This window comes from Phaethon aethereus (genome assembly GCF_964289735.1).
Source record: "Phaethon aethereus genome assembly, chromosome: 18".
NCBI lineage: Eukaryota > Metazoa > Chordata > Aves > Phaethontiformes > Phaethontidae > Phaethon > Phaethon aethereus.
The window spans coordinates 6,148,852-6,175,842 of NC_138594.1; the positions used below are offsets into that span (position 1 = coordinate 6,148,852).

Here is a 26,991-nt window from a genome sequence, read left to right on the forward strand (position 1 = left end):
ATGCCACGGAAGCTGTTGTTGCCTTATAAATCTGTTTTTTCTCACTTTCGAGCTCCACGGGGGCTGCATGACTCTTTGGCGATGAACGCGGCCAGAAGTGGCTACCGGGTCTTCTCGGCCAACTCCACGGCAGCCTGCACCGAGCTGGCGAAGAGGATCACGGAGTAAGTTCCCTCTCTTTCAAGTTTCTTCCCCGCTTCCCGGAGCTCCTCCGAGCACACAGGCTTTCCGCAAAGCGGACGGAGAGGCTTTTGGCGTCCTCCAATCCTCCCAACACCTTTGCTGCAGAGGTTTTGCACTGGGAGCGTTCAGCAGCTCTGCCTTTCGCCTCCTCAGCACTGGCTCATCCCTCCCAATAAGTCGCTCGGACCCAGTGATGAAAATGGGCCGGCTGCTTTCTGCCTCCTGTGTCTCCGACATCCATTTCAATGCTGGAAATGCCAGGTTGCAGCAAAGGCTGTTATTCTGGGGGAGGGAGAAGGTGAAACTTGGCTGAACAAACCTCAGAAAGCGTTTTAACTGGTTTGGGAGATGCTCAAAACTTTCTCTACTGTTTTTTGTGGGGATGGGCTGGTGACCCTGTGTGCTTAACAGCTTCAGTGCTTGGGGCATGGGGAGCGTTGCCTGTGCGGACCTCGGTGCAACACCAGCAGCTGCGCTAACCAAAGTGAATTAGTGAATCTGCATTTTGGTGGGGCGGGAAAGGTGGGCAATACATGCTAACAGAAGAGAGTTTAGTTTAGGAATAGCAGTGTGCACTTTTTTTTTTTTTTTGTAGCCCATCTATTTGGGCAGAGTTTGACCTTGGCTTGGCAGGGATGGATGCGCTGGGTCCTGCTGTAACACCTGGCTTCAAAATGGGGCTTTTGCTGCACAGAGGAGCACTGAGTTTACCCTGACACTTGATCTTTTGTTTTGAATTAGTTTGGTTCAAATTGGGGTGCTCCCAGCTGAAAGGGCTTTTCTGAGACAGGCAAATGTGTATTGGGGAGATGTCATTCTAAAGCAGAAATTGGGTTTCCTTTCTGCTGCTTCTCAGCTACAGTTCATAGGAAGCTGCTCCCAAAATCAAGGGGGCTGAGTGCTTGTTTGCCTGCTGCTGCAGATAGCATACTTGCTACCCCTTAGGCAGCTGCTGGCCTGTTCCCATCACCAAGGGCATGCTGAAATTTGAAACATTACTAAATACAGGTGTGCTGCCACCTTAAACTGCAAGAACATTTTGTTATTCATCCAGCTAGCTTAATAAAGAGTGTGTTCAATTCTTAACGCAGATTATCTCCACAAAGCTGACTTGTCTGTTTGGCTGGGATCGCTGGTGTTGATGTGACCTGCGTTGGATAATAGTGATGGACTTCTTTGGGTGTGAGATGGAGAGGGAAATCCTTGTGTTTGGGAGTGGAAAGTTTTGTGGTTTTTTTTTTTTTTAATTCATGTATTTTTGCTATATTTGGTCAGTTCTGTATCACTTTCCCTTTGCTGATACAACTCTGAAAATAAAGTCTCTATATATAAAAAAGTAAATTTTGCTGCAACAGATGGGATATGGTTTTACAGGGCTTGTCCTGTCGCATCAACACAGAACATAACAGAAGTCCCCTGGGGATGAGCTCCAAGTTCTCAGGACTGAAAGAGCAAATGGGAAATCTTTATTCTCTGCTCTTTGTCTTAAAAATAACTCACTATTTTTTTAAAGATGTAATGAGAAGAGACACTGAGCAGGTTTCCCGGGGCCATGGCACATACAGCTGGCTGTGTGACGTGCCGCTGTAACCCTCTGCGGGGTTCCTAGTGATGCTCTGAGGGTGAATGACAGCAGGATCGAGAGAGTGACCTCCTGACTGTCCTTCATGAAGGAAACTTAAGAGAGGCAGTGTAAGCTTTTTGCCTTGGCTCCAACATCAGTGAGGAAGTTGGATGCTCTGGTGGTGGTATGAGCCCAACAGCGTGATACACAGCTACTGCTTAAACCGAGACTTAAAGATGTGTAGCTTTACTGTCTGTAAAGTGGGAGTAGTGACTACTCTGAAATGGAAAGGCACGAAGCATTACTTGCGAGTGGGGTTTTGTTGGAGAAGGGTGCAAACTCTGGAGATATTAATAGTATGGATTTGTCCATAGCAAAAAGTGTCAAAAAAAAAAAAAAAAAGGTATTTTTAGCATCTTGTGCAGTGGTTTTGCAGTGACTTCCTGTAGGAGCTCAGGGGCTGTTTCAACACGTTTGTAATGCATCCCTTGTTTTTTCAGGTTGCAAAAGATGCGTGACTGCTGGCTTTCCCACTGTGTCACATCCCAGCCTGTACTTTGCTGGGGAGGTCAGTTGCACCTTTTAATAGAGTTGGAGCAGTCTTACAAGGGTGAGTCTGTCCTCTAATATTGTGCGTTCTTTTTAAAGTTTTTTTATGACCTTTAGTATAAGTAGTAAAAGAACTTTAAAACAACACGCAATATTAGGAGTAGGGCCCCTTAAGACACTTGTCCATCCAGGCTCTGTTGCTCTTTACCTGTAGATGTGATGTTAAAATCAATACCTGAGGATTTCTGACTTATCCTTTTTTAAAATCTCAAGCCTGGGGAGGAGCAGTGTGGCATAAACCAGACATCTGAAAACTGTTCAGTCTCCTCGCTTCATTTAATGCAAAGCTTCCAGAGTTGCTTTTGATTCAGGCTCTGAGTGTGGCATTCTGGCATGCTTCCCATCTTTACAATTTGCCATTACACATTCTTGTCTGGATAAGTGACTAAATGCTTAGTTTAACTTTCACTTTGAGTTTTCAGGGCTTTTGTTTATGTTAGCTTCTGCCAGGGAGAAGAGATGGTACTGGCTTATGAGAACCAAATCCCTTGTGAGACTTTAAATAGTAAAGATGCTCCTTAGGTTTAGGACCACTGAAACATAAATAAAACCGTATGTTTACTTGTATGTTATAAATGGAGAGGAATGATTTTTTTTTTTTAATTCTTTCCCAGGTGGCAAGAAGACTCTTGCTGTAATTAGGACACTTGGCATCTGATTACAAGCTGTGTTTGCAGGCGAGAAAGATAATTTCTGTGACCAGTGCTGATCCCTAATGGGCCTTGTGTGCTGCTGCAGGGAGGGAGGTCTAGGAAGTCTTTTTAATCTCTGGAGTCCAAGAGATGCATTTAGATCTCCCTCTGACTGCAGTGTTTGTCACAGAGGGTACAAATACTACATTCCACTCCCTGCTTGTGTGTTTGAGTTAAGAGGGGATTGCTGATGGAAGCTTGCTAATGCTTCCCCAGTGCTCCTGCAGGTCTGCGTTATCTGGGACAGGATCCTAGCATAAAGTCAACGCAGGCTGTGGATGTGAGTATTGTAGACATTCGTTTGATTTGCAGCACGGAAACTGCTGGTGATCTAAAGATAAAAGCGATGTCGTGAGCCTAAACATCGTGGGGTAATGGGTAAAAGATAGAGACTTACGTTGTGATCCCTGGTCATAGGGGGCCCTGTACACAGCACTAAAAGCAGCATGATGCTTTCTGTGAATGAGATGAAGGTGAGCCCTGCTTTTGGAAGAGACAGTATGTTAGGAGGACTCACAGCAACCTCCCTCAGATGAAGGACCATTTCTGATGGGATGGAGGAAGAGGGTTGTCAGCCTTCTTCATTAGGTCATCTTGCCAGCATGTGAAAGGATGGCACAGGGGAGTCAGATCACAGAAACCTTGTATTGCTGCTCTCCCTCATTTCCAAACCCTATTCTTGCCCCTGGAAAGAGCTCTAGTGTGGTGCTGTGGGAGGAGAGGAGTTGGTATGAACACTTTTCCATCTCAGAAGATGCGGCAGTGTGGCAGGAGGCTAACAGATACTACAGGGTGAAACTGCATCAAAGGATTTTGGCAAGGGGAAATTAATAACCAGCTAAAAAGTAGTGTAGTTGGAGAGTGTTACAGGCAGGGGATGGTGTGGGAGTAAGGTGAGCGTGGAGAGTTGGGCTTTGAGATTTTCTGTGCAGTTTTGATGAAGCATGTAATGTGGCTGAGCAGACTGGCTTTGTGTGGTAGCCTTCTGTGCTGGCCAGTGCGAAGTTTAGGGGCAGTTCCTTCACCAGGAGCAGACTGGTAGGACTAGAGGAAAATCTGCATGGTGTTTGCCAGTAGTTCAGCTGCATGGCCTTGGCATGGCTGGAACAAATGATGCAGGTGCTGGATGGCTCTGGGCACGAGTGGCAGATGAGCAGCAAGGACTGTTCTTCAAGTATCCAGTTGTGCCAGGTGGATGGAGAGAGGTAAAGGAGAGAGCTCAGATAGTTATAAGAATATTTGAATAAGGATATAGCCTTGTATCCAGGAAGCTGCTGTTTCCTCTTCCTTTCCTGGCTTGTTCAAGGAAGTGGGAGATTAGGAAATACACTGTAGAGCTGCCACTGTGCTAGCTGGAGCAGTTGACTTATCTTTATTTAAAGATCTGCTCAAGTTTGAAAAGCAATTCAAATTCAAGCAGTGGCTTGCTTTGGCCACCGTCAAGCACAGAGCAGATCTGCTGTCAGCTCCAGCTCCTTGTGGAGTCTGTAGGTGTCGGGAGAGTCGGGTATGTGCAGAGCTGAGACCAGTGAAAGTGTTGGTAATGAAGGGGGTAATGCCAAAATAAAATCATATCATAGTCAAGGGCTTTGTCTGTATGCAGATTTCTCTTCAGATTGAATGCTTGCACTGTGAGTTGGCTGCTGGTACAAATGTCTTTTAGGTGCTTGTCACAGTGTGGGAGAAAGAAACATGGCCCAGGCTGAGCGCCCTTCCCAGCGGTGTTGAAACATGCTTTGATGGCATGAGATACTGCAAGTGCACTTGCCTCTTGAATTTTGATTCAGCTAAACATCAAGTCTCTTTGAACTGACTGTCCTTTGTCTCGAGAGCCTGGTACAGTGATTTTTGACAGTCTTCAGAGGAGTCTAATACAACCTGGTAGTGTCTCCTAAAATACTGCAGTGTGTCACTTCCTCATTAAACTATAGGTGACTTCTGAGCTGTTCACATTTAGGCTGTGAATTTGAGACAGATTTTATAAACACTTTTGTATCCACAACTTAATATCCTCTGGGCATGTGTTGAGACTGCGGAAAGTTAGATCACCTTTCCTGAGCAATGTTTACTGAGAGAGATGTTCCAGATCAACATAAATTTTCAGTGTCTAGTTGCTCCAAGTAGGATTTTTAAAGCCATAAAGAGAATTTTTCCTAGAACTTTTTTTCCAGATTCTAGAGGAGTTGGTTTAGTGACAGAGCTGGTGCAAGGACAGCGGAGTAGAGTGGGAAGCAGGGCTTTCCCCATCAGGAGTAGTGAGCGGGTCACACAGGGAAAGCTTACACAGAGATGGTGTAAAAACTGTAAAAGCTGGGAGCAGCCTGGAGTAGTAATACCTTGATCCTGCTGTGCCCAGCCCTCTGCGCTTAGCTTGGCAGGACTGTAGGGGCATAGCTTTTTTTAACATCCCAGTTCTGAAGACTGCTGCTTTTAAAAACAAAAACAAGGCCAAACGGAGTTTCTGTTTCTCTTGGATGGAGAAGGGAGCTTCCAGAAGTGAACTCCTGCTCTGATGTCTGCTCGGTGCTGGTTAACAAATGAGATTTCTGCAAACACTGTAAAATCAGCCTGACTGTTCTCCAGTCTTAAACACTTCAGTATCAGCAAAAGCCCCATCCTCCCTGTAGCCAAATACTGCACCGCACAGTAGGGCTTTTGTCAGTGGAGCTCATTTTGCTTGAAGGATGTGATTTAGCTACAAGACCTAATGTATTATTTTTGCCAGAAGCAGCTATATCCCTCTGCGGGGATGTGTGCTCTGAGTTACCTGTAGTGGCAGCCTTTTCCTTCCTAGTGTAGATCTGCCCATGTCTGCAGACAAGTGATCCAGTAATTGTGATAGCCCCTGTTCATACGATTATACTGTTAGTCCTGAAGCCCAATACAAACAGAGTTCTTGCTGTCAGTTTAATTCCTCTATCGCTTAAAGCAACGAGCAATTGGGAGCTTCTGCACAAAGAGGATTTGGAGAGAAAAGAGCTGGAGATAGAGGGGAAAAAGGGAGAGGTGATGGGAAGGGGGAGTTTATCTTTGAACTCTGTTACAAGTGGTTGCTCCCAGGCTGTGTGGTGGCTAAGGCCGTTCTCTGCCCTTGACTTTGATGCAAATCTCCCTTTTGATACAAGTCCTGTGGAATTTGGTGTTTTACAACAGGAGCTGCACAAACAGTCCCCTCTCCAATAGCCTTGACTAAATCAAGGTTTTATCAGACTCCTTCACCGGCTGAAGTCTTGGCTTACGCAAAGCCTTCAGAAATGGGTTTAATGGAAGGTGTGCTCCTTGGATAAACATAACTGAACTGCTTTGGTGGAGCTGCCTGTCAGTCCATCTGCCACGCCTGCAGCTCACAGAACGCAGAGTGCTGCAGGCAGGGTTGATGTATGACATTTCCAGGCAGTTTTATCTCGTATCCTTCCCATTGCTGTCCCTCTTGTTTACTTGCAGCCAACAGTTGGAACAGAGATGGGATTTATTGTCTGACCAGAGCAATCTACTACTGCTCATTCCTTGAAGTTGGCAGCTGCTTACTTACTGTCTCTTCTGCTGCTCTTTGAACCCAGGTTTGACAAGCTGAGCTGTTTAGTGTCCTTCTTTCTATCTGGGAGCAAACTTGCCTTTCCAATTTTGTTTCAGCAGCAGAGAAACTGCATTGCTGCTGTGCTATCTGAATAGGGCTCTGGTTTCTTCTTGCCAGCTACATCCTTGCAGAGCATCACAAACCTTCACTGTGTGTGTTTGCTGCCTCTTAGCACTGGAAGTGCCACCCTCCAAGGGGTCTTTTGCTGACATGTGTCCAGCTGGATTGTTTTTGAAGCTTTTCCTCCTTCCATGAGATGCAGGGTTGACTAAGGGCAATTGCAGAGTCTTGTTAATGGGCTTTTGTTTTTGTTTTTTCCAGTAGTGAGGTAGGAACATGCTGTATGCAGTAAAGTCAGGGCACACGTGCCTCCAAAGGGAGCTTGCAAGACTTGCTGTTCAGTTGTGGAGGAACAAGTGTGAGTCATTCAATGTTTCCCCCCACAGGCTGATTTGTTTTGTGCATGTGATTCTTGAACTTGTTTTGACTTAGATGCCTTGGCAGCGACTAGGCCAAAGCTTAGTGGTTGCAAATGCCTGACTGTCATTGGAAAAACAACGGGATCCCAATGGGTGGCAATAGGTGCTTGATGAATCCCATCTGCAAAACTCACCTTTCCTGTGCATCCATCCCAAGAGTCCCCAGGCTTGCCTTTGCTCGACCAGCTGCCAGCTCCTTTTCGCAGATACTGAAGGTACTGAAGATGCCTTCGTATTGCAGCTGCAAGTTTTTTAACTCTGCAGGCCTGATGAAAGAAGCTGAATTAGAGATTTGGGTGGCTTGCGTGCTCTGGACTGCACAGTCCCTGGGTGATGCTGCAGTCAGTACCTGAGCCAGGCTGGTTACAACCACACGTGTATGATTCTTGTCATAGGAGTTCACTCACCAGCCCCAGCCATGGCAAAATGTGCAGCCAGACACACGATCAGGAACATGCGTGTGCTAAATACGTACTTTGCAGCCAGCTAAGCATATCATGTTGCATTTGAGTATCTGTTATTGCAGCTGTCCCGGGCATGCTTTCCAGGCCAGCTTCTAGCTGAGACCTCCAGCTTGTGGGCTTATAGCTGAGTCCAGCAGTTGCAGGTGGGCCAGCAGCATGTCAATGTTGGGCTGTCTCACTCATTGACTTCTGAAAAAACCAATTCTATGTGACAATTGAAGTCCTGTGAGCGAGGAGATGGAGATAGACTGACTGCTGAAGGAGGTAGACTGGGGGAAAGCCAGTGACAGATGTGGGCCCTTTACTTAGGGTTAGTCCCGATTTGTGTAATTTTGGCATTTATCCAGGTAGATACAGTGCAGACAGGAAACTACTGCTATAATCAACACATTGAATAGAGGTATTTTGTAGGCATAAACTGTTTCCTAATCCAGTGTGTGGATCCGGCCACCAAGCAAACCCTAGGAGAGAGGAGGGACTTGCCCTGTGCTCAAGCCAGCTGACTTGCAGCAACACACCTATGCCAAGTGGCTCGCTGGTGTGGGGTCTCTCAGCTGAGGCTCATAGTAAGCATTTAGAGGCACATCTGCTTTAACTAATGGATTGTCAGTACAGTTAAATACAGAAGTGTCACCTGAGGGAGCAGTCTGCCTTTTGGAGCCTTTTGAAATGCTTTTCAAAATTAATCTTTCTTATATAAGAAAGAAATTGGGGGGGGGGGGAAGAGGGGGTGACTAATCATTGTTGTCATGAACGTTGTAGGTTTGACATTTGAGAAGAGGAAGGAATAATTTGTAAAAATCAGAAAACTTTTTTTTGAAGTTAAAATGTCTTCAATCAGCTGAGTTACTGCAGAAAGGAGGGTTGGGGGGAAGATGTGGGAGTCAAAAAAAAAAAAAAAAGGTGACTCAGTTGCCATTAATCACGTCTGAGTAGGTCATTAATGTTTCGTTCCACAACAGATCTGCCTAAGGTGGCATTGCAAAGGCTAGCAACATGCCCTTGGCCATCAGGAGACGCAGCCTCTGGACAGTCGTACAAGGACTGGCTCCGAGTACAGCGTTGACCTGCTGCAGAGCAGGGTGCCCCAAGGCCCTCGGAGGGAAGGAGACCCCTCAGGGAAGGGGAGGATGTGTAGTTCTGCAGCCTGGCTGGCTCACTCGGCTCCGTGTTAGGCAATGCTGTGTTTTGTTGGTGTGTAAAATTTAGTCCAGTTTCTGTGTTGGATTGCAGACGGCTGGGTTTCTCCATTTTTAATTTTCTTTTTTCTCTCCAGGCGTCTCGGTGCTGAGCTGGGGAAATCTGTGGTGTACCAGGAAACCAATGGAGGTAAGAGAAATCTTTACTATTTGCAACTGTTTGGAGGTAATCTTAGAAATACTGGGTAACTCCATTGGCCAAACGTGTCTAATAAGTGCAGTGATTCAGCTGGGATGCTACTGCTGCTCCTGGCAGTACTAAACATCCATGTCTGACCTTGGACAAAGCAATTAAATGTGTTCCTTGGTTTCCCCTGTTACCTTGTTTGTCTGCCCGTTGGCTAACTCTCATCTAAAGCAGAGTCCTGCCTCAGGTGTTAGCTGCTACGAAATCTTACACACTCTTGTGCTTAGCAAAACATCTCCCAGGTTTAAAAGTGATGGCCTGCTTTCTAAGTGTCTGCCTTGCAAACTTTTAAATTATCCCATTCTTCCAGGCCTCCCCTGCCACAGGCAGTTTACAGCTGCCCTAGCAAGGACCTCTCCTCTTGCTTTAAAGAGTGCAAATTCAGAGCTGTGCTGGGGAGCGTGCCTCTTGGAGCTTGCTTTCATCTCCCTAAATGTAGCAAGTGTCTGTTTTTAGATGCTGGGATAAAACAAAAGGATACTGGCTAACAGAATTCAGTGGCTAAGAGTCATTTACTGTTTCAAAACCTCAGTTACCTTATTTGCGAGAGAGACTAGAACCAGCGAGCTGGTACAGGTGAGAGGAAGGGATGGAAATGGCGCTGGTTCGGCGTGAGGGTTTTTGTCAGCACTGCTGCTTTTAGAACTAGAGCAGGCCACACGGTGCGTAAGCTGCCATGGTTATGTTTGTATTGGCTCTTGCATTCGTGCTAGTGAAAGTTCGCTGCCCTTTGGGGTTAGTTTTAAATTGAGTCGCTTGCTACAAGGTCTGAAGTTGTTCCTCATCACTGCACAGCAAATCAGTCTGCTTTCAGCCGAGTCCCTTAAGGTTGCTGCCAGTGCCCAGGCAATTAGACTTTGAATTTGGTGGCTGGGTAGATATTTCTCTCCTTTTGCTTATCACTGCCCTCTAGTTCATGACTGTGTGGGAAATGAGTGGCTAAGACAGGCACGTTGGGAAACCTGGTGTATTTGGTTTGACTTTACAGTGCTGCTTCAGGGCTCGGCTGTTGCGTTTGAGTCTGGGACTGTAGGAATTGTGTTCAGCAGAGAGCTGGGTTTCCAGCTTGGGTCTTGACCTTGATAGTGAAATTGGGGAGTTCTCCCTCTGAACTGTGTGCTGCTGGTGTTGCCTTGGGCTATCCAGCCTGTATGGAGGTGACCCCATGGTACGCTGCAAAAGAGCAGCTTCTTGGCAAGTACTAAACGTTCTGGTTTGGGTAGTTCATTGTTCACTAATGAATGTGGTATTGACAGCACTCAAAGCGCTCAGCATGGAGATGTGAAAAGCATCTCTCATTGAGAATTAGATGATAGTCTTCTACATGTAAGAGAACAGCTATTGAACCTGGTTTTGCATTGTGAATAGAAATAACTCACTGGTGTGTCGTGCCAGCTCTTTACTTCCCTGGGGGAGCCTTTGGAAAATCCACTGGGCTCATCTGCATGTGTGTGTGTAGTGGGCATATGTGCACGCAGGGAGAAGGAGCAAGTCCTCTTCTGCCCTGATGAGTGGGCAGTTGCTGCTAAGACATAGTGTGTTATCACTGTAAACCTGATGTCTGGAAACAAAACTGACTGTGTTTTCAATCCTCTCCAGAAACAAGAGTTGAAATAAAAGAATCTGTCCGGGGACAGGATATCTTCATTATACAGACAATCCCCAGGTAAGGGGCTCGTGGCTCAGTTTTACAGATGTGATATGCTTTGGATTTCTGGTTCAGCAGATTGTTCGATAGGTTTGCTCGCCGTTAGCCAGCGTGATAACCGGTCTCTTTCCAGTGTTGTTATTGCTTTGCCTTACATTTAAGACACCACATAGTGTTAAGCTGTTAAAATTCCCAGAGGATTGCTTGTGCCACGGCAAACTGAGAAGCTTCCCATCAAATAGCTTAAGTGTGTCACTTGAGGCAAGAACAAGTATGACTGATGGCTTCAAGTGAAACCTCCCTGGTCTGTGTGCTGGTGTCCTTGCAGGCTCAGTTGCTTGGTGATTTCCGACTGGCATTTCCATTTCAGGATGTGTCATTTCCTCTGCCTTCCAATTACCAAGCAGCAGAGCCAGCAACAAACAGCAACTATTGCTTTCATTCCAGGCTGGATTACTTTTCCACTTTCCCTGTAGTGATGTGGAACTGAACTCGAGTGGAAGTCCATAGCTTCCTTCCTGTACTCTTCTTAACGACGTTGGACCTTTTCTTAAGTGGGCCCGTTTGTTATTTATTTTGGGCTGTTGTAGCCTTGGGGTAAGAGGAAAAAAAAATAATGCTGCAAATTAACCAGGGGGCTAGAAAACCAGCTACTAATCCCAGGAGCCTTGCTCCTCGCTGCCTGGGGAAGAGTATAGCGAGATCGCACTAGGATGGTGGGAAGGGACCCTGCATACAAATGACAACTGCAAAATGACCAACTATGAGTAGAGGAGATGCTGTTTTCAGAGATGAGGTGTTGATAAGATGCCTTTTGCACATTTGGCAAAACAAGGATATTCCTGCTCTGATAGCTTTCTCCAAGTTAGCAAATTCTGCTCAGATTTTGGCAATCGCAAGAACTAGTAAGCACCAGAGCTCCAGCAGGTAGCAGAATACCCTGAAAGCAGAAATTTTCCTTGCTTGCCAAAGAAAGAGACCCCAGTGAGAATTCAAGTTTGTTTCCTCTTTGTAATGCATGCCCTGTTGTTACAGAAATCACTAGGACTACAAGATGAGCTTGCTTACCTCTGGAGTTCGTCTTGCAGGCTGAGACATTTTCCTAGAGTTCATATCTCTCCAGAGAGATACTGCAAGTGTTTCTTCCCTCGGGGAGCATATCTCCGCAAGATGAAAATCCACTGGTGCAGGATTATGTTTCGGGTGAATAGTGCCATTCTGTTGTCCCTCATTAGAGAGCTCTCTGAAATAACTTGTAACTGAAAGCTGTGTAAACATGAAGCAGATAAGGTGTTCAGAGAGAGATAACTCATAGCATGAGGGAGAGCAATAGTTTTGGGAGGGGAAAACCTCCCCTGCTTTTAACTTGCTGATCCCCTTGTTTTTCCATAAATGAAATTCAATGTTGTGGGCTAAAAAATGGGTCCTTTCTATCCAAAATGTTCAAGGCCTTCCAGGTGAGGAGCCACTATTGTGCAGCCAAGTCATCTTTTATTCTTAAGCTGCAGCTGTGCCTTGCATTGCTTGAGAGGACAGGCTCAAGAGCATCTCAATATTGCAGTGGGTTTCAGGGAGCTTTTGAGGAGAGTAAAAACAACCACCGTGTTGAATAATCTGAGAATAGGACTTCCATGCTCAGCAGTGGTTCAAAAAGCAAACAAAGTATTAGGGTTTAGTAGGAAAGGAGTAGAGAGGGAAACAACCTCGTTATGCTGCAGCATGAATTCACAGTCTGCATCTTAAATGCACAGAGAGAGAACAGAAAGACCTCAACACTTGACAGAAGCTCCCTGTCCAAATAGCAGGACTAAAAAAGTCACAAAGACAGATATCGTCCAAGGCTGTTTGTGTGTGGACTAGCATTTGTATGAGGGAACACCAAATAGCTCATGTTTAGACTGTAGAAAAACGAAGGAGTTGATGGTTTAGTGATACACTAAAAGCAAAAGGAGTCTTTTAGCGCTGAGTGTTGGTGCTGGTTGTTGCAAAGTCAATTGGCAGCTTCACACAAGCCATTTGCTCAGCCCTGAGAATGGGGATCTCCGGGGATGGCTCAGGCAGGGATGGGGAACAGTGAGGGAGGCTCCAGGCTACTGGAGAGGGATGGTAAGTAGGATGTGGGGGATAACTGAGCTGGCTTTAAATGTCCTCGTAATGAACTGACAGTCCCCGTGTGCGGTCTTGGCTCAGACTTTCCAGCAGTAACTGTGAGCACGGCTTCAGGCAGGCGGCGGGGAGGGCAGCAAGGAGACTGGGATGCTCCCTTGGGTACCTGTTTTGGAGATGCTGTGGCTGGGTTTCCACCTTGGATGTTATTTCCCCCAATTAGTCCCCACTCCAAGCCGGGCCCTTGGTTGGCATCAGTGCCCCTTGCAGAGGAGCGGATCAGCGTGACGGCTGACACAGCACGAAGCATCCAGGAGGGTGCTTCTTGCCTTGACGAGCCTGCCAGCCCTGGGTCCTGCTGGAGGGACAGGTGTGTCTGCATCTGCCTAAGTGCCTGTGCTGGCTGGTCTTCAAGAGCATCCCAGAGTCCAGCAGGGGATCCTGCTTGAATATTGAGAGGTGCTCCTCCTCGAGTAATTTCTCCACCGATACGGCTACCAGTGTCCCACAGCAGCACCAGGGCTGCTGTTGCCTTTTGAAATCGGTGGTAACCCTTTCTCCCAGGAGCAGTCTTGTTCTCTATTTTCCGTGTGAATATACATATATATTTTTTTAAAAATAATTTGAAAAATAATGATGGAAAATATTAAATTTCTGTGGTGAACTTTAAATAGGCTTAAACTTGGCCACTTTGTTTTTATACAACACTGATAGTAGCATCTTCTTCTCCTCTCGTGGCTCCACTGGCACAGCTAAAACACCAAAGGGAAGAAAAGGTTCTTTCTTTGCTTGTTGTCTTACGTGGCAGGGGGCTATGTTTTATGTAATTCTTGGCTGGGTGCTTCAGAGCTAACAAAGCTTTCTTGTGTGTAAATGACATTGTGTGCAAGGGCTGGCGGGGCCAGTGGGGCACAGAGACCCAGAGCACTCACAAATGAAGAGGCACAAACGGAGGTTAGTTTCTGAAGGAAGGGGGAGCGATGGAGAAATGGAAATGGTTAGAGGTTTGTCACGGTTCATGCAGACGGAGTTCAGAGAATGGTATCTCTGAGCTCTTGAGGAAGCCATCTCTGGTGGTCAAGAGGAAAAGGGGTCCTAGAGCAATGTCTTGGTAATATCCAAAAAGTTCTGCAGAGCTTTAAGCCACTTTGTGGTGTTTATTCCTCTGCTGCTGTGTGGAAAGATGCCCCAGTCAGCCCCTGCTCTGTCGCCTTGGGCTCCACAACTGAGCCACCGCCAGCATTGCCCTCCTGGGGAGCAGCCTGAGGAAGTGGTATGTCATTTGAGGCTGTCCGTGCTGAAACTCGCCAAGCAAGGGTGTCTGCACTGCAGGAGGATTACCTGTCCCGCTGTCTTCTTCGAAGTGCATGTTCTTCAGTTCCCAAATGGTCTCAAGTCAGTTTGTAATGATGCAGACAGTGTCTCTTGGTGTTGGTTTTAAGGAACTAAAAGGGCTTGGCTTTTTTTTTCCCTTCCCAAAATGAATTAAAATGCAGATTAACACACTCCTGCTGGGCAATGGCAGTCATGATGGTGAAGCTAAATGAAAATGGGGTTTTACATGTATTCCTTGCTGGGGTCTATGGATAGGTTCTGCCTACGTTGCTTTTTTTTTTTCTTTCAAGAAACAGTTGTTTAGCTTTTACTGTAGTGCTGTTCCTTCCATCTCTAGGTAAGCTAGATAGCATGGAGATGCTGACCTCCACCGAAGTGGTGCATCTGGACTTTGTACTGCTCCAAAATGCAGTGTTTCTTAATGCAGGAGAAAAAAACTGCCTTACATTGTTAAAAATAAAAATACCCTAATAAATCCATTGTAGATGAAGTTGTGTCAGCTGCTTCTTCAAAAGACTTTTATTTCAAAATACACTTTATGAAGTGATGTTTGTTCCAGCGTAAATGAAGAAATGCGTTTTTTGTTGTTGTGATGATGGAGGGAAATCGTCATACACCTCATGTTAGAATACAAAATCAAATTCCTGTCTACAGCTCTTGAGTGCTGGAGTCACGTCCTGTACATACAATAGTTGATTGTAATGTGCTGTGGCATGATGGAAGGAGCTATATGATTACAGTCTGGGTCTTGCATACGTTAGCATAAGATATAGCATTATTTCCTTGGAAATTTGGTGAGGAGAGGTATGGGTATAAAAGGAAAAGGAGTTGCATTGGAAAAATACCTACTAATACTTGGGATGGTTTTCAAATCTCCTAGAGATGTGAATACTGCTGTCATGGAGCTGCTGATAATGGCGTACGCACTGAAGACTTCCTGTGCCAGGAACATCATTGGGGTCATCCCTTACTTCCCCTACAGCAAACAGAGCAAAATGAGGAAGAGGGGCTCTATAGTCTGCAAGTTGCTGGCTTCAATGCTCGCCAAGGCAGGTGAGTGTCGCAGGGAGCAGCAGCTTAGCAGGCTCGGACGCTGCGCTGTGTCCGGCTGCTGGGCATCCCAGAGGGTGTCTGTCGTCCTGTTCTTCTCCCGTTCGATGTGGAGACATGCTGCTGAGCCCCTGAACCATGTTGGGGGAATTAATTTTCTTCAGTTTAATTTTATTTCTTTGTAACTTGCACCTGGGGAAGTGGCCTAGCCTAGCGCTGTGGCTCACCATGTGCCTGTTTCTCATTATGTCTTTGGAACTTTTTACGTTAACCTGTTCATGTTATTTTATCACGTGGCATAATAGTCTGAGTAATAGCTAAAATAGTCTGGAAAATTGAGGTATTCAAGGAACTCCAGCCATGTGTGAGTCATATCAATGAATTGTTATCTTTTTTTTTTTCTCCTTAGGTTTAACACACATTATCACTATGGATCTTCATCAAAAGGAAATTCAAGGCTTCTTCAGCTTCCCAGTAGACAATCTGAGAGCATCGCCTTTCCTGCTTCAGTATATACAGGAAGAAGTGAGGTTACTCTAGTTCTAAATATATATTAACTTGTCTTAACTCGCCTTAGTGTGACAGCAGCATTGTGCCTCCGCTTACACAGAGGTTGTGTTGTCAGGCAAGGTCAATCGTTCTGTTAATGAATTTTTTCTTAGGGGGTACCTATTGCATGTTTCTTAGGAAAGCAGCAAAATATTATATGACTTTACCTGGGTAGAAATTGAGCTCTTGAACATAAGCAGAAGATGACCTTGCTCTGTGTAGAGTTAGTGCCATTTGAGAGATGCTATTTATGCTCCTGCCTCTAATCACCTTTTAAATCCTGTTAAACTGTCTCCCCTCGCCCTTTGTGCTGTGGTGGATGTCTGACTGCTCTGAATTGTTGATATACTCTGTCTTGGGCTGAGTGTAGGAACGCAGAGCACAGCAAGGCTGGGGGCAGGGCGTGGAGGTTTTCTTTTCCATGTGCAAAAGATGACGATTTATGCCCGTGCGGTGAGAGCAAGGCTTCTCCATACAGGGAGAGCAGACCCTGGGTTCAGACCTTCCCCTGCAGACAGAATTAGCTGCAGCCAGTCCATGTAGCGTAGGTTAAACTCAGTGAATGTTCCCACCTTCGCCTGTTCTGAATGCAAGGCCAATGCCTGCCCTGCATGGGCACTGGGGCTCTGCGTGCTGCTGAGAGCCAGGGTGTGATACCCAGGGCCCATCACTACACCTTCCCCTTCCATCCCTGCCCTGTGTCGCCGACAGCTGTGCTCGGCGCTGCGACCAGGACGTAACTGCTGGGCACCAGCAGGGAAGGAGGCACGGAGCTGCAGTCATGTGCCGAGCAGGACCTGCAGTATTGCCTGTGCTAAACTTGTTTGTGTTGCATTTGGGGCAGAATGCACAAATGCTGGTGTTGGAAGCAAGTGCTGTTGCCTGTCTAGTTTCTTGCACAGAATAAAGATTTGGGCCTGGGGAAGGGGAGTGGGCACGATTATTCATCTATGTATCAAATCAGTTACTCGCTAGCAAGAAGGTCTTTACTTAAATAACTTTTTATCACATCCAGATTCCAGATTACAGAAACGCAGTTATTGTAGCCAAATCTCCTGATGCAGCTAAAAGGTAAATGGATTCTTCACTAGCTGTTTGAAAATAACTTGGAAAAGATCTGGGCTGATGGGAGATATACCAGAAAAAATACGGGAGGGTTGCAAATCGGCAGTCTGGTCTGTGTGTCCTTTGTGGCTGCAAACGGGATGGGTGTCTAGTGGTGCAGATGGGCAGCTGAATTTTGCAGTCCCAACCTGCGGGAGTAAACTTGGGAGTTCCCAGCTGCTGCAGAGCTAGGTGGTGGTTCACCTGGGCCCAGGATCAGACTTGCTGTGTAAGTTTCAGCAGTGCCTGACCTTCTCAGAAAGTGTTAAGCATAGAGAGGAACACCAGGATACCCTGTGATGGACCCAAGGAGTAGTGTAGGGTCTGGGATATTAAGGAGGCATCAAAAGTTGTTTCCAGTGAAGTTTCTTGCTGGGGAACAGCCACAGAGGTGCAGCCTTTGCTTGCCCCTTTGGGTCTGGGAGAGGCCTGCTTCACCAGGCTGTGAAATTGCATCATCCTGGCATCTTCCTGACATGCTGTGGTTGTCCTGCAGGGCTCAGTCTTACGCTGAGAGACTACGGCTGGGACTAGCGGTGATCCACGGAGAGGCTCAGTGTACAGAGCAGGACATGGATGACGGACGTCACTCCCCTCCAATGGTCAAAAATGCAACTGTCCATCCTGGTCTGGAGCTACCGTGTAAGATTCAGCTTCTCTGCTTACCTTTGGGCAAAAAAAGAGAAGTTTGGTGGGAAATAGCTGCTGGTTTAGCTGTGTAGGTATAACCAACCTAATGGCAGTTGGATCAATGGAATTTTTGCTGTGGAAGGGTTGATATCAGTGAGTTGTAGGAGAAAGTGGAGGGGAAAGTTTTTGTTTAAATCTTTCTGTCCATGCAGAGCATCAGTGTTGCTCCCCGTGGCTGTGCCCACTCAGAAGTGTCAGACTGACAAACCTCTGCTAGAGGTGGTGCTTTTAAAGCACTCTGCAGCAAAACTCATTGAGCTAATGAAATGGAAAATAAACGCAAAAGTGCAGCTAGCCCAGGAATAGCCACTGAGACAGGCTGCTGTCCCCAGCATGGAGGGGAGAGCTGGCCTTTGTCTTCCCCTCCTACTGCAGCCATTGTTACTGCTGGAAATTTTCATCTTGGGAGCCAGGTGATCATGTTACAGTGTCTGTTTTGACAAGGTTGTGAGGGTTGTGTGGCTAGGATGAATAGGCTCTCCGGGAGCATTGCTGAGCTTCTTTACATGCTTTTGCCATCAATTGATAAGCTGCTGATTTGGGAGCATGGACCAAAATAAAAAGGAGGAAGCATGCCTTTTGGGAAATGCCATCCTCTTAGGATTGCTTGTATTCTTGCTTGTATTCTTGCTTGTATTCCTTCAACAGCAGCAGTCAAGCAACAACCGTATAATCAAAATCCAGCTTCCTTTTGGGAGGACTTTAGTTTTCTAGGTAGATGGTGGTAGAACAGAAATTATGAGTGCAGGGAATGTGGCTGAGAAGTGACTGTGGGAAAGGATGTGTGCTGCTGTATGTGATAAGGAGCTACCCGTCATGCAGCCAAACTTAATTATACTGGCAGTAGCTAGGACTACTGATAAGCGTCTCCTCTTGTCTTTTGAAGTTTAGGGAGAACATCCAACCAGTTTGTGGGCAAGTAAGACTGCAGGCATTTTACATTACCCCAGTCATTGCTCACTATAATACAAGCAGTTAAACAATGCTTATGTTGCTGGTGAAACTCCTTTTGGGCCTTGGGGGACAGGTGGGGTTTGGCAGCGAAGCTTGGGACTTCATCTTGATCGTCCCCCTTCTAACAAGGGTATTTTTTCATGTGCTTCCAACAAAACAGGAATTTGCATGGTTACTCTTGGCCTTTTCCTTCCCCTCCTACTCTGAAGAAGATGCTGTCCTCCAAAATATCACCAGCTGACATTTGTCTGCTACCAGGGCATTGATGTGACTTTATTTCCAACCGTGTCACTTCAAGGAAGCTCAACTGTAGGAGCTTGTGCTGCTGGAGAGCCCCATAAATGGTAGCACAGAAATGTGCCTTTGTCCAATTTAATTATGATTCCAGTGGAAAAGTGTTTTCAGTCCCCGGCTATCAAAACATGAACTAATTTGCTGTGTATCACCACTTTCTTACTTTATCTCCTGCAGAAACTCAGCACTTGACTAATGACCCTACATTCCTGCATGCCTAAGGCACAAATGTAAAACAATCAAGCTGTAGCTTGGTAGCTGTCTGTCAGGAGTGAGATGTGGGGTGGATTATGGGGTGAGCTTGTCCAGAACTCTCAGCGGAAAGTTGCTTTTCTTTCCAGTTTTCTAATCTTAATAGATATCTGGTTTTGAGTGAGCTGGGCTCTGTTACGGGAGGTGCAGAATACTGAGCTAATATCTGTCTAAAAGCAGTCTTAAGCTTATAGTGCATCCTGGTTGTGTCGCAAACTGCAGCTAGGGTTAGGGATGGCAATGCTATGAGTGTCTGTACTTACCCTCTCTGCTACGCCTTCTTTCTTGTCTGATGCAGTCATTTGAAAAGTGTCTTCCCACCTCAAGTGGCACATCAAATAAAACCCTTAGTCAGCTCTTCCTGCCGTGCGTACCATCACCAGCAATCCTGGTGTGTGAGGTCTGATGGCAGTGTGGAGCAGGGTTAATCTATGTCCCTGTGGTGGTGTTTGTGAAAGGTAGGCCACGTGCCGCTCACCCAGAGCTGTATGCTTCCTTACACCAAAACTGGCCAGAAAAACCTCTGGTTGTTGAAACAGAACTGGTCTCCAGGTCTGCCTGGCTCAGATACTACAAACCTGGGCCTGAGCAGTTAGCAGGCAGGGGTACTCCTAGGGGTGGCAGAGACTAACCATGGAGCATCCTGCTCCTACAGCCAGATCGGTGTGGAGCATCCTATCCTTCTCTCAGCTTTGCATTTTAGAGTCCCCAGCAGTTGTGTTACAGCCAGAAGAGGGGCGAAACTCATGACTGGGAGCAGCCCCAGAGCCCTGCAGAGATGACTTACAGTTTATACAATTCTTCATGGGCCTCCTAGTGAATTGGCTGGGCTCCTGCATCCTGGCATGCACCTTTTCTCCCTATTCTAGTAGAGATCATGCTCTTTTAATTAATGAGTGTTAAGCAGCGTAATGGCGTATTTATTGTCCTGAGAGTGTGGCCTGATGTGATACTCTGATTTGGCAGCATATGGAACCATAACAGAAAAATGCCAAAGGTGTTTCCAACTGCACTTCGTAAAGTGCTGCGCTAAAGCGGCAGCAACAGCTCACATCACTCAAAACCCAGAAATCGGAGCCTTTGAGACAGGATGTCACTCGGAGGTTGTTCTCTTTGATTGTGTGCTCTTTGTGTCTCAAAGTTTGCAGCTGGCTTGGGGCTGTACTTTGACAAATGCATGTGGACTCTTTGCACATTTCCTTGTCCTTGAGAAAAGGAGTGGAGCACCATCTGTTAAATCATTTCAGTGACTTTGAAATTCAGTACTTTATACAGATAGCTAATGGTCTGCCTCAAACCCAGACCCCAGCAAACTGCCATGAAGGGAGTTTGAGTTAAAAACTGTAGTGACCGTAGGTCTGTTCCTGTTTCCCTACCCCATCTTTTTCCTGTGTTTAGGCTGGGCACAGGGATGTCATCTGTTCTTCCAGGTCTATCTCTTCACAAAACAGTTCGTTCTTGAGCAGTCTTTTACTCATAGACTCTGTTGTAAATACAGCATTATTTTACTTGGTGATTATCACTTTAATGCACACTGTTGGCTCCAAACAGAATTTGTTTTAGCATTCCTTACCCCATTTTTGACCACTTGATTGAAACAATAGACTTATGCACCTGGGAATGCTGTTCCTTCATGCCAGTGATCATCTCGCCGTTAACGCGTGGTGCTTCGGCGTGTATTACTCCCATCAGAATGAAAGTGCAGGTTAGAGTGTTTCGCTGATGAAGTTATTTCCCCACCACCCCTCAGTGTTCCTTGATATTCTTGTTTTATAAAAATGGTGGTTGGTTTGGGTTTTTTCTCTTTATTTTTCCCCCCAGAAGCTACAGATACCACAAGCATCTTTTCTTACTCTCCAGGAAAGAAAAACAGCAACTCTTTTAATGTAAACTCATACATAATCCAAGGGGTTATGCCAGGCAGAAGTACAGCTGTGGCTTACTTCTGTTGCCCTCTTTTGTCTACATACAAATAGAGGTTTCGTGTCTGGGAGGAAAATGCTCTTTATTATTTGAATCATTTTTCGAGTCACCTTCTCATAGCAGTTCTGACTTGCACCTCTTGATATGTCCAGAGATTTTGAAGAAAGAGAAACTGGCTACAATAACCCTTGCATAAGTTCTCATCACATTGGGAGCAAAGTTCTCTTGCGATTTGATGTGGTTGTGGGTAGATCTTTGGCTTGCAATTTTTTTCTTTTCTTTGCAGAGAAAATTGAACAAGAAAAAGGGAGAACATCTCTTTAGGATCCGGGTAGGTCGACATGTTGCCTACCGTACTTTAAAAATAAAGTAGAATTGAAATGCAGCATTTAAAAACAGACAAGAGATGCGAAGCACTGCTAATGTTGCTAGCTGCTGTGTTAGCCTTTGAGCATAGCAAGGAACATGTCTGCTTCCTTTATGGAACAGGAGGGTACCAATTTGCTTAAACTTCCAGTGTTTGTCAGTGAAATAGTACTGAATTTCAGCTCCCTAAGGTCTGTTCACCATTGCTTAGAAAAGAGGTTTCCCTAGCTTGGCTGTTGTAAACTGAAATGGTACTCATCTGTGGATGCACGCTAAGGATGGGATGGCAGCCAGATCTAATCCTTTTGGTATTTCACAGCTCCCACCAGGAGTTTTGTTACTGTCCAAACTAGGTAAGAAACTAATAACTAATCTAAGCAGGTAGGTAGTGCCTGTAATTGAACCTTATGGTCTGCTTATCTCTTGTGACACTTAATCTTCGTTCATTACAAGTACTCCTCCTTCTCATAAGAATATTTTCCCTTCAGGATTTAGACGTGACTTTCCATTTGATAGGAGACTCAGAAAGAACAATGCAAGGGAGGCTGGGGAGTCCATGCTCCAAACAGCAATTAACTCTGAAGTACAAGGTAGCTGTGACTTTACTCATTGCTAGGTTTTGCAGTTAATGTAACTTTGGTCAAAACAGAACTATTGAACGCCTTTTATACAATTTCGTTTTCTGTGAGCTTATCAAGTCTGCGAGGTAGGTCATGTATATGAAGAACAGCACTATACGTGAATCTTTGGAGCTGTGGTCCTTATAATTGCTTTCATCGCATCCCTCAGCTTGACTCACTCGCCCAGCTGTGTTTGCACTCAAAACATTCCCAGGCAACTGATGAGTTGTGGGAATAGTACTGGATCAGCCTGCTGTGCAGGATGGGGAGTTTCATGTAGGACTTTTTGACCCAGGAGGGCAGAAATCAATGTTCAGACAGGCTTTTTAATTGGAAATAGCTTGTGTTCTTATGCTGTTCAAGTATTATATGGAAGTAAGTTATCTTAAAGGAGAAAAATCTTCCTATATAGGGTGTCCAAAACTCCTTGGCATGTAAGAAGCCTCTATAGACAGAATCGTGGCAAGCCCTGAGCTTACGAAGGGGAGAGGTACAAAGTGCCTCAGTAGGACACTTTGCTGCATTCCCCGTAGAGAGCGTAAAATCTGGGGGGAGTGCAGGTGGGCCAGGTAAGTGTTACAAAATGCTGGATGTTCCTCTTTGCTTCAGTGGTTAGATCAGCTCAGATTATCACCTAATGGCACATGCATGCCCACCACCGTGTCCTTTCCATGCTGGGAGTTTTTGTACTGCGTTTGCTGTATGAACCAGCACCCTCCGACAAGTGAGAGGTTTGGCTTATGGACAGCAAGTCCCTGGCCAGTGTCAGAGGCTGATTGCTGTTTGGTGTGAGTCTGAAGACTGTGTTACATCTGGACACACTCAGTGCATCCTAGTTCATAACTCTGTTAACTTTTATAGTGCTGCTGGAAGTTTTTCAGTATAAAGGATAAAGCCTGTTACATGGGTAGTTTTCGCATGAGCTATGTCAGTGCAAAAGTAGAGCCAGGAGGGAGTTGAACCTTATTTCCTGGTTCATGTCTTCACCATGTGTCAGATAGCACAGCTCCTCAGTGTATACTTTTGCATCCAATTGGTAGTTGCACTGAGCTTGTGGAACTGAGTCTGAACTGGGTTTTGCCCTGCTCTTTCCGTTAATATGCTTTGAAAACAATTTAGCAAACTTTGCTTCTGCAAACTTTCTTAAGCTTTCTTTGCCTGAGCAGGTGGTATTAAGGTCCTTAGGCCCTCTGAAAGAGCCTTGTGTGTTCACTGAGACACATATGAGAGAAATCAAGCAAGTTGCAGTACGCGTCTCAAGTCCTTCAGATGAATTAGTGAGTCCAACAGGTGAAAAATTGCACTTTGTAAAGCATATGCCCTTTGAGAGCTGTTGGTCAGAGAAGCCCATTTTTTGTTCCTGATCATGAGATACCCCCTTTTTTTTTTTCCCAAGTCCTGTTCTATATCACAAAGTTAAGTCACTAACATGTCCCCTAAAAATCATGTGCTGCTTTGTAGCTCTCCTTGCACAGGGGTCTGTGAGATATTTGGATTTGCTTACTGTCTCTGAGGTCAATACAAAGTCCCCACAGAAACTGAGAGTTTCATCTTTAGGCAGCAGTGCTATTCGTTTAAGGAGGAAAATTATGGTTAAACCAGTGGTTACCCACTTAGGTGATTTGTCAGGATAATGTAAAGCATGTATCTGTGCACCAATGTAGGACACCGTTAAGGGCTGGGCCTCTTGTGTGGTGGAACTGTTGTGGTTTGACTCAAGGCTAACTGACCTTGGCTTTTTTTTTTTTGTATTCTTTAGTGATGATGGCCAAGGAGAAACCGCCAATAACTGTGGTTGGAGATGTTGGAGGAAGAATTGCCATCATTGTGGTATGAGGTGGGGGGGAGGGCTTCCTCCCAGAGGGTAGGAGGGACTGCTGGTGTAGGGGTGGGAACGTGATGTTTACCACTGTTTTCTCCAGTTTGCCGGTGGCTTTGGTTATTTCAGCTTTCTGTTGAAAACCCTTCGTACTTCAGCACTTTAAGCCTTAAAATCTCCTTGTTCCCTTCAACGTGCAAATGTCAGATGTCTACAAATAGTCAACAAATCCAGGACATGCAGAGAAATGTCCTGAAGTGTTAAAAAAAAAAAAACAAAACCAAAAACAAACACCCACAAAAAAGACCAACCAACCAAAAAAACTTGCTGAGCTTCGCATACTTGCTGTGCTGTGCTGCAGTGTAAGTAATCAACATGCAGCTACTATCACCATGAAATAAAACCACGTGGCTGAAGATGAGCTCTGTTTGTGTGTGTGTGTGCGCACGCAGGGACTAATTTGTTTCCAAGACACAATATTTGTTTTGCACACAAGCAAAAGGGTCTGTAAATTAGGGAGATGGCATTCACAGATTTAAGACCTGCATGTGTCTGTCCTTGCATCTCAACAGCAGCTGCAGTAGCCAGGGATTACTTTTTTTCAACTGTGTGCATGGCCAAAGCCGCGGTACCTTGCAGATCTGCTCCTGCCCTGCAGGCACCGTAAACTTCTGGTTTTGATGCTATTTCTGTTTCTTCTCAGGATGACATCATCGATGATGTGGAAAGCTTTGTAGCTGCTGCGGAGATCCTGAAAGAGCGCGGAGCCTACAAGATTTTTGTGATGGCTACTCATGGGCTCCTGTCAGCAGATGCCCCCCGTCTCATAGAAGAGTCCTCCATCGATGAGGTGTGGCTGCTTTCTGGACTGTGGAGGAAGGGCTGGTGCTGGTGGCCAGGTTGATTTAAACCAGAAACTGAGGTTCTGCCCTTGCTGCATAGCTCATCTCTGAAATGAGTGGTTTCATCAGATGCTTTCAGTTAGCTGGTTCTTCATTGAAGGGGAAATAGGAAAAAAAAAAAGTGTGTGATTAATACTTGTTCAGATCAGCTCTGCCTCTTTGTATATGTTTCTCTCTAGTGCACAGATATTAGTCATCCCTGCCTGGACACTTCCCTTACTGCAGCGGGGTGCATGTGACTGCTTTCTCACTGTACAGGCCTTCTACCTGTTCCTCTCCCCCAGCTGACAATGGGCTGTTGGGTACAGTAATAGGATGAGATTTCAAACCTTGCCCTTGGTTACAAACATGTCAGATCCTGTGATCTAAATGGACCTGTCAGCTTGTGTGGAGGTGGCTGTTGTAGAGTGCTGGCTATGCCAGTCCCCTCAACAGATTGACTGTCACATGGGAGACAGTATTTATTTTAATCTTTTTTCTAACGTACAAGGATTTCTCCCCCTTAACTGTGAAACAGCAGGTATGCACCACTTGTGGAGTTATCTAGGGTAGCTGTTCACTGAGAGTGAGCATATCAGCGGCACAACTAATGGCCTTTTTTTCTGGCATTCCATAGGTGGTAGTAACCAACACAGTTCCTCATGAGGTACAGAAGCTGCAGTGCCCCAAGATAAAGACTGTGGATATCAGTTTGATTCTCTCTGAAGCCATCCGACGAATCCACAATGGCGAGTCCATGGCCTATCTCTTTCGCAACATCACTGTCGATGACTAGACCTGGCACTGCCCCTGTCCTGGCTTCCACAAGAGAAGGAAATATGCATGAAAAGGCAATACCATAAATTATAGGCATAATGCAACTGTTTATTCTTGTAGGAGCATGAAGGTTTCCAGGGTCTTGAGCCATGAGATCTAATAGAGAAAAAAAAAATCAACCTGAAATCAACCTGACCAGCACTTTACAAGTGAATAGAAGAGGCCACTGGCAGTGGAGAAGATTACATCTTAGTTAAGAGAGATGGAGAAAAGAGGTGGTGTTGAATTGTTAAGTTCCTTTAATTTTTTTTTTAGTGTGTTATCTCTTGCCCTGTAGAGGGGGAAAGAAAAGCAAAAAAGTAGTTGTCAGCTTATGAGGAGGGAATAGAGACTGCTCATTGCTGTGTGTGGGCAGCAAGAGGAGACAGCCTTTGGGTTTCTGTTTCTGACTGTGGCTTGCCTGAGAGCGCAGAAGGGAGTGCTTCGTTCAGGCAGCTGGGCAGGACTGCTTGCTGCTGGCAGAGCTGATCAGCAGAGCAGCTCCTTGCCAACTGAGTGGCCTCTCATCTCTTGCACAGCATAGCAAGGACTTTCATCAAAACTAAGTTAGCGGAACATCCAGAAAGGGCAGCTTAGGGCAACCCATTCACAGGGCTACTCGCATCCTTGTGTCTGGGCTGCTGGGAACAAGCTCACATGTGTCTCCCAGCAGGGCAAGGGATGCTAGTTAATGTGCTGGCTTTTTCATTTTGCGAGCCTTGGATCATTATTGTTCTTCAGTGGCAAGTCACGTGAGGGTTTAGGTCCTCACTTGAACACTTGCCTGCACTGCAAGACCGGGCGTGATTTCTGGAGTTGCCTGGGGCTGATGAGTTGTGGCAGAGTCTTGTGGGGAAGGGGAGTTGGAACAATATCTGCCTCTAATGCAGCTGTGCTCTCCAAAACACTAACACTGAACCTGCAATAAAAAGCATAGGATTTTTCATTTTTGGTGTTTCCTGTGAATCCTGTGCCCTCTGAACAGCTGCTGTGTCCGTACTGTGGGGCTGTTGCTGTAACCAGGCTCACTTGGCAGCTTGTGGCCTTCTTCCACAAGGAAGTAAGATTTTCTGCTTGCTCCTTTCTTGAGCAACAGTAAACCTTGGCTGGAGGGGACATAGAGAAAGCAGCACAAGGTGCTTGAAGGACTTTGTCTCCAGGATGATAGAAGGTAAATTCCCAAACTGTGATCTTGCCCCTGATAAGGCAAACACACTCCACTAAAACCTATACCACTTTCTAGCCTGTTGATGTGATGAACAAATCCTGCTTGGAGGCAGTTGCTTCAAAAGAGAGCAGTGCTCGTGACTGGCTGTCTCTAGCAGGCAGTTGTTTAGTTTTTGCTCATCCTTCAACTTCTGCCTACATCCTTCTCTTCCACTCCAGCATCTAAAATGCGAATGGTGCCAAGGAGCAGGCAGTGATGCTGTGAGCAGGACGAGCCTTGAACAGCAGGCAAACAAGTGTGCCTTGGCATGGGAGAGTTTGTCTCGCAGAATAGCATCTGGTCTCGTAGCCGCTGAGGGTGTGTGAAAGCCCGGAGCAGTTAGGTCTTCACTATCCAGCACAGATTAAAACTCCAAGCCAAGCAGGGCTGGATGAGGTCTTTCAACTGTTGAGGTTTTCCTGC

General features: G+C 45.9%; 1 protein-coding gene across 2 annotated transcripts; it reads left to right on the plus strand.

Moving 5' to 3' along the window:
- On the plus strand, nucleotides 1-25,341 carry PRPSAP1 (phosphoribosyl pyrophosphate synthetase associated protein 1; the record flags this gene model as incomplete). Of its 2 annotated transcripts, XM_082008356.1 has the most annotated exons (10): nucleotides 1-164; nucleotides 8,845-8,897; nucleotides 10,554-10,620; nucleotides 14,924-15,096; nucleotides 15,503-15,618; nucleotides 16,658-16,713; nucleotides 17,243-17,388; nucleotides 23,605-23,675; nucleotides 24,368-24,514; nucleotides 25,183-25,341. In XM_082008356.1, 10 exons carry the CDS (start codon nucleotides 1-3, stop codon nucleotides 25,339-25,341), a joined length of 1,152 nt encoding a protein of 383 aa, XP_081864482.1. The 2 variants fall into 2 exon arrangements, with proteins under 2 accessions (XP_081864482.1, XP_081864483.1); XM_082008357.1 differs by lacking the exons at nucleotides 1-164; nucleotides 8,845-8,897; nucleotides 24,368-24,514 and having other exon boundaries at nucleotides 10,562-10,620.
- Between the last annotated feature and the right edge of the window lie 1,650 nt (nucleotides 25,342-26,991).